Source organism: Penaeus vannamei, chromosome 1 (assembly GCF_042767895.1).
Source record: "Penaeus vannamei isolate JL-2024 chromosome 1, ASM4276789v1, whole genome shotgun sequence".
Classification (NCBI taxonomy): Eukaryota; Metazoa; Arthropoda; class Malacostraca; order Decapoda; family Penaeidae; genus Penaeus; species Penaeus vannamei.
Window position 1 is genome coordinate 31,534,229 of NC_091549.1, and position 7,500 is coordinate 31,541,728.

A 7,500-nucleotide genomic window follows, 5' to 3' on the forward strand; every position below is an offset into this window, starting at 1 on the left:
GGCGGCCGCGCGTTATATTTTCGTCATTTAGCGGTGACTATAAGGCCGGTGCATCTTAAACTATACGCTATCCCCTTCTATTTTTCCCGCTCTATAAGATGGCGGTGTCCATTTTCCTCTATCTACGCGCGTCGCGGTCTTCAACCTCTACCAATTTGACTAATGAAACTACGAACATGCCCGCCATCGTGAAAGTCTGTGCACCGACGCACTAAAATTTGGGTATCCTACCCCTTTCAGCAAAATCTATGGGATTTCACACCTTCCAAACAACAAAAAAGTTCTGCGCACAACCCAACCCAACCTTGCAATTTACGGTGCCATGACTAGGTGTGCCCTTTGGGCACTGCCCAAGGGTAGGGTTGATGGGGTGCATTTTCTGTGCTTCTTGGTATGTATGGCAAGATAAAGCTACATCCATACTGTAAACAATAAACCAAATAACTTTACATGTCGAAACACCGAACTGTCAATTTTCTTGCGCTTCTTTTGGTCGGTCAGTCGGTCTGTTGTGTATCCCCTTGTTTTTACCACTTTTTTGGGACTTGGGTTACTTGATGACCTCAGAAATAAAACTTCAATAGTTATTAAGGTCTTTTTCTTCTTTGTTGCCACTCTATAGTCTTCAGAATAACCTAGAATTGACGGAACACCATAAACCAAAACATTTCTTACTGGCCTTCTGTCACCGAATTCCCGGAAATTGTCCTGGGAATTTGGCGGCGAGAATACGAAAATGCGCCTTTGCTGAAGGTTCGTCAGACTGATATCTGTTAAAACCTGTACAATCGATTGTAAAACACGTAAATGAGGTATAACAACATTAATAAAGCATATTTTTGGAACAGCAGATATTGATGATTAGCAAAATATCATTTTGACAACCACGCAGTAATATATGCACTAGTTCGCACATCGCAGTAATTGGATCTGTGGTCTGTCTCGTCATGAAAAGAGCATGATTGTCTTAGCCAAAATTGGGCCCTCACCTCTGTTCATTTATGTATAGCACTTTTGGGAAGTATTTGCACAAATATTGCCATAGGAGATGAGTGTCTTGGTTTGTATCGGTCTATCGAAATATGTATGTTTTATCTCCCAACTCAAGAGACCCCACTTCATTCTGCATATTGTCCGTTAAGTCGGTCACCACGCCCTTCCTGAGACTTAGTCAAAAAATAAAATTGTTTATCTGCAGGAAATTCAATGATTTCATAGATTCTTGACATTGTTTCTTCTGTGAATGAATCATTGAGGAGATCAAGTACCATATCTCCACTGGCCATCTTGATTTGATAGTCCTGTTAGTAGGGGAGGGCATGAAGTATATCAGGGAAATTATGGGGTAAAACAGGCTTAAATAAGAAGAATAACGACCAAAAATGCATAAGCGCAGAAAATGCTTAAAATCAGCCAAAGAAATGGTAGAGATAAATCTTAAAATGCGGAAATGAGGTATAATAACATTACAAGACTTTAAAAGCTCAAATGTGTAGCAGCAGACACTGATAACTAGCCAGATATTGTTTTGACAAGCGCATTTAATACATGAACTAGCTCAGACATTATAGTTATGAATTATGCGGTCTGTGTTGTTTTTCTTGGCAAAGTAAACCAGTGGCAGGAATTTGAATCTGCAGCTTTTTATGTTGTATCCTACTCTGTTTCTTCTGTTCTCTAAGATCCCTGTATCAATGCGTGTCGCTCTTAAACTTTTACCCATTTCTGCAATTTTCAATAGTAGTTCATGCGCTACTAGGCGCTTTCAAAATGGTGTTTCGTTAATTATCAGTGTCTGCTGTTAAACATTTATGCTTTTAAGTATTGCTATAGAGTACTTTTTTTTTTTTTTTTTTTTTTTTTTTTTTTTAGTCCAGTCAATGGGTAAGCAAGATTTATATTTTTAATTATTATTATTATTTTTAAATTTTTTACAATTTTTAATAACTTCTTTGTTTATTGTCCAAATGATATAAACAGTTGTTTAAATTGTAGTATATGTAAATATAACATCTTATAAAATAAAAAAATCTGATCATAATTAACAAATTTCGTTCTGGAGTGTGACGGCCCCCCATTGATTCTATTGGAACCATTTCAGTCTTCCTGACTGATTTTTTTGTCTGTGACAAGAACTGGTCTGACTGAAAATGCCCTTTTCACTGGCCTTGTCAACTGTAATGCATTGGCAGTATAATACTACACTATATCTACCAGAAGCTAGTGTAAATCCTACACCAATATGGATAAGAATATATCACGTAGACATGATCTCCCCTGTGAAGTTTATATTGGTGAAATGCCCTGCCATATCAAACCCCAGCAACCCCTTCCTCATCAGTGTCAAAAAGGCGTTTTGGCTACCCAGCCAAACACTGTTGCTCCAAAGATCACTGCCCTCTTTATTCCCAACCTGGTCATGGCCATTGAGATTGCTTTGCAGTGTCATGTATGCGTGCCAATTGTGGTGGTCTTCTATAATATATTTTATAGGAGTTGCCTTGCCTATAAGCTTGAATATGAGGTAGCAGTTCTCAGATTCATAGTCCTTCATTCTGCCCCCTTCCCATCTTCTCAAGATATCTCAACATCTCCCCCAGTAACTGCTCATATGCCAAAATATCATACTTCTATTCCCACACCCTCCTTCAAATTCCTTTTCCAGTTGAAGTCCAGATACTCCAATCTCTTCCTCACTTCCCTGATACCTAATCATCTTGTCGCACCAGGCAATTTAAATGTTCACTCCTACCATATCCTCTCCTACAGCCTCCTCTTCATCTACTTCTCAGACATCTATCCCCTCTTCTGACAGAACATTCAAATCTTTCCAAACATAATCCAAGATGATGTGCCTTTTCTTCATCCCCCCTCCAATCCCTCTCTATATAAAATATTCCTGATTTCCATCCTCCCAAGTTCCCCCTAACCCTCTTTCCCCCAATCGCTTCCAGTACACCCCACCTTCTCCATGTGCACCATTGCCTCTTTGTTCCCCATTGTCCTTACCACTCACTTTGGATGCTCACATGAATCCATCCTGTTGCAACAGTGTCCTTTTGATCTCTCCCCTCCTTGACATTCATTCTGATCACCACCATCCCCAGTCCCCATTCTCATTCCCCGGATTATTCTCCTCCTCCTTATATATCCAGCTCTACCCATATTTCCTGATGATTGTTTCATAATCGCTCTTTTGCCAGTTTTCTTTAAACAATGATCCTCTTCCTTCAGCCACAGATACTTTCCATTTCATCCAATCGCCCTATGCCCTTGACCCTTCACTATTTTGCTAATCTTTGCTTTACTTCATTTGCTCCCCCTCTTTACCCATTTCATTACCATATATACCATCATAATAAGGCTCTATAATCTTTGACTTCTAACACATTTTATCCTTATTGTGAACTTATTTTTTTACTCGTTTTGCCACAAAACTTTATTAGTAGTTTACTATATGACTCTGATGATGTATTACATTTGTTTTTAACCATTAACCATTACTGATACGGCAGAGTTTTCATTAACAGTTTCATTATTGTTGTCGGTGTTTCATATGGATAGTCCTTACATGTGTGGGATACCTATAGCTATGTCAGAGAAAATCTCAGTAACAAAGATTTTTTTTTGTCAAAGACAAGATTGGAGTCTGTAACCTTTCATGAATGCTGCCCCTGTCTTCTATGACTTTGGCTCAATTTTTACTGAAAAATCACAAATTTAAGCCATAGGAGTTAAAACAGTCCACAGTACATTGGTTGTCAGTTTAGCCGTAGATGAACTTGTTTTAGGAAAAATGTGATACATGGAAAACCATTTTTAACCGTCTTGATTTTCCCATATTAAGTTATGGAATTTGAGATAAAGTATCATACAGATTTCTTAAAACTTCACATTACACAACCAGGTTTCATTCTATCTACTTACTTTTTAAACACATTAGCCATCTTAACCTACTGCCACTGGAGATGGCATTTATGCACATCCTTTTGATGTTAATTCATTAACCAAATGATGTTAATTTATTGTATTTACACATAGATGGCCCTACATGAGAAGTCATCAATGAGTCAATCACTAGTTCAACCTTGCTCAATTGTTTACCTTTTTCAAAAAAAAATATTTTTTTTATTGCTAATATTGTCAACCCATTGGATCCAGTTGCATCACAGAAATCACAATGCCGAAAATACTGGCTTTGGGTTAAGTAGGTAGCCGACATCCCAGGTTTCTGGTGCTTAGGCTGGGCACACGAACACTCAGGAGTGGTGACAAGACTGTGCCTCTCCTTTGCAAAGTTATTTTGTTTACTGTTTTAGTTTCTTTGCTATATTCCCATGTGCATATTTGACTTTTGATTTGCTTTATCCACCTGTAATGGCTTATTTTCCCTGCACAGACTCCATATCATATATCTATGTAGTATATAACTCAGTGAAAAGAAAAGTGAAAAGAAAGGAACTTTTTCTTGTCATATTTTTTCATAATTTAAAATTATCCATAATACAACCTGCATTGCCAATCAAATCAGCCAGAAATGTGGTGGGAAGCATGGAAATGGCGTCCTCCCTAAGGCTGGCGCTCTTCCAATCATGGCTTATGCACATTACATTCCATATTCGTTTATTGGTGGGAATAATGCTTGAAACCCTCTTCTAAGCAGCAAATGAGTCAAATCCCACTCAAAAAAGTTTTTGCATTCTCGGCGAGTCTTTTGCATCACCCTGGTCTTTGCTCCTGATGGCAAGTTTGTGTCACCCAGCCCTGTGCCATTTTACCTAATGACATCATGTTCACATCACCCAGTCCTTAACCCAAATTTTTCTATGACGGGACCGTAATGTCATCCATATCATAGATGTTAACCCATTGGCGCCGAGTGTCACGTACGTGCATGCCGTGGCTGTTGTGGACCAAACGCCGGGGGCATCATGTCATGCCCATTCCCGCGCTACTGGCTCGCCGGATGGAGGTTGTTTTTCTCCAGTAATAGTGGCTTCATTTATATGGTAAAGATTGTAGGCAATGGCACCTAAAGTGAAGGTAAACCTTCAAAATATTAATATTTTTATAAATTTTAGCAAAATAAAAGCTTTTAGGTGCTATATGTCGCTCGCAAACTACCGATCGAGCCAGGCACAAACAGGGGAAACTGCCAACAAGCCCGTGCATATGTAAACTTGCCAAAATTTTTATCTGTCGCTAATGGGTTAATAACACTATGGTAATTTTGAGTAATAAGAATAACAGCATTAAGGGGAGGATCCCAAAAATTCAGGAAGGGGAAAAGCAGACAAGGGCACATTGACTAGAAATTGACTCCTTATAGACAAAGCAGTTTTGGAACCCTGTGTGTTTAGATATATTTCACAATATTACAGTGAACATCACATTTTCTGAGCAGCATTTGGTTAAGGTGTCATTTTCTTTTTTAACCCAGTACAGATGGTACGAGAATTTTCTGTGTGGCACCTTCTGGTGACTACTAGCAATTGTCTAGCCGTATCGGCAGGGCATTTGTTGTGTACAACTGACCCTACTCGCTCGCTTGCTAGAGCGAGTTGTGATTGGTATACACGTTCCTGTCATGAAGGGTGTGCGTTCCATGATGGCCATAGCCAAGAAAGTGTTAAATGATTGCAGAACTCTAAAGGGAGCCGCTTTTCCCCAATATTTAGCCTTGGTGTTAGCCCACATCAAATACAAATATTTTATTGAGTTATGCCACTTACACCTAAGGAAGCAAACGTATATGAATTCTTAAGAAACAGCTGATGGCATCACCTGAAGTAAGATGGGGCAGCTTAAATTAATTTTAAATAAATCCTAATAGTAAAATACCTTTTTTTATGCAAATGACAACTTTCACAAATTTTCCAAGCTCTGAAGTAATTTGACTTTTAGATATTTGAATACTGAGATTACTGGTAAGCAATAATGAAAAGGTGTAATACCAAAATCATTATTAGAGTGACCAAACATTACTAATTTATTTCTACATTTTCTCTCATTTTTGTACTTCTCAATACAAAACTATGACAAAGATGAGATAAGAACTTTTAGCAGTTTTTCCATGCTATGTACAATATCATATCCCTAGAAGGGGCATACTAAAGAAGAAAAGAAAGTATTACGTATATCTGCATTTTATGGGTACATGAATTACTCAATATTTCCTATGATGTTCTTCCTCCCATAATATGAAGTCATTATTATTATCTATTATCTAATTTTTTCCAGACTTTTAAAACATCTCTAATGATATTTAAGGACTTTGTTCCTAATTTTTAACCAAAATTAATTTTCAGAAATAGATGATTTTTATAACTTAAGTGCCCCAAAAACAAAGTATTAATTATTTTTTTCTCTTTCCAGGATAGGGTATTGGAACGCCTGAAGGCCCTGTCAGGACCAATGATTGACTTGGTGCCGCGCGAAGAAAATGTGAGGAAGTTCTCAAATCATTGCAGACTTTGGGTTGGAAATCTTCCTCTTGACATCAAGGAAGATGATGTTAAGGAATTGTTCAAGCCATTTGGAGAGTTTGATGAAGTGTACTTTGACAAGAATAAAGGCTTTGCATTTGTGCGAATGGTAAGTTTTTGGGTTGTTGAAATGTGTTGGAAATGAGATGACCTAGGAAAGGTTAACTTGAAAGAAAGGGCAAAGCAATTTTATACAAATCAATGTTTTTTAATGATCATATACTGAATTAATGTCCAGTGAGATGACCTAAGTGGTTTTGTTTCGCACAAAGTTTCTAAAATATTAGAAACATAATTAACCATTTCTTTTAATAGGACTACAAGAGCAATGCAGAGAAGGCAAGGCAGGAGTTACACCTGAAGGACTACAAGGGTCGGCAGCTGAAGATTAGGTTTTCTTCACCAGGCACAGCCTTGAAAGTCCGGAATCTGTCCACTTGGGTGACAAATGAATTGCTAGAGAAGGCATTTAGTGTAAGTTTATAGCATCTGAAACAATGTCAGAGATAATGTTGTGGGAGGTGTAAATATTGCTTTTGTGATTATTTTAAAATTTGTAATTTATTGCTTTGCATTAGGTGTTTTAAAATTTGTAATTTATTGGTTTGCATTAGGTGTTTGGAGAACTAGAGAAAGCAGTTGTGATCACAGATGAACGTGGTCGTGCTACAGGTGAAGGTGTTGTGGAATTCTGTAAGAAGCCAGCTGCTAATTTGGCTCTCAAAAAATGTCAGGACGGTTGCTTCTTTATGGTCGCGTAAGTGTACCTGATTTTCTTACCTTCAGTGATATTGGTGTATATTTGAATATAGTACAGTTATTGATTATCTTTTCATTTAAATATTGTCCTTTACAGGTCACCACGTCCAGTTATTGTAGAACCAATGGCTGTAGTGGATGACAATGAAGGCATGAGTGAGATCAATGTTAACAAGCGTAACCCAGAGTACATCAAGGAAAGGCAACAAGGCCCTCGCTTTGCTCAGCCGGGCTCCTTTGAATATGAGTGAGTAGA

At 37.9% G+C, this 7,500-nt stretch overlaps 1 protein-coding gene across 2 annotated transcripts in view; it reads left to right on the top strand.

Annotated features, from left to right (window-relative positions):
- Window positions 1-7,500, top strand: part of LOC113826030 (hrp65 protein) — a 33,719-nt gene that overhangs the window by 2,374 nt on the left and 23,845 nt on the right. For both annotated transcript variants that reach the window (XM_070121607.1, XM_070121613.1), the window contains exons 2-5: window positions 6,376-6,594; window positions 6,801-6,959; window positions 7,100-7,242; window positions 7,342-7,491. In XM_070121607.1, the coding sequence (XP_069977708.1) occupies window positions 6,376-6,594; window positions 6,801-6,959; window positions 7,100-7,242; window positions 7,342-7,491 (671 nt within the window). The remainder of the gene's footprint in view (window positions 1-6,375; window positions 6,595-6,800; window positions 6,960-7,099; window positions 7,243-7,341; window positions 7,492-7,500) is intronic.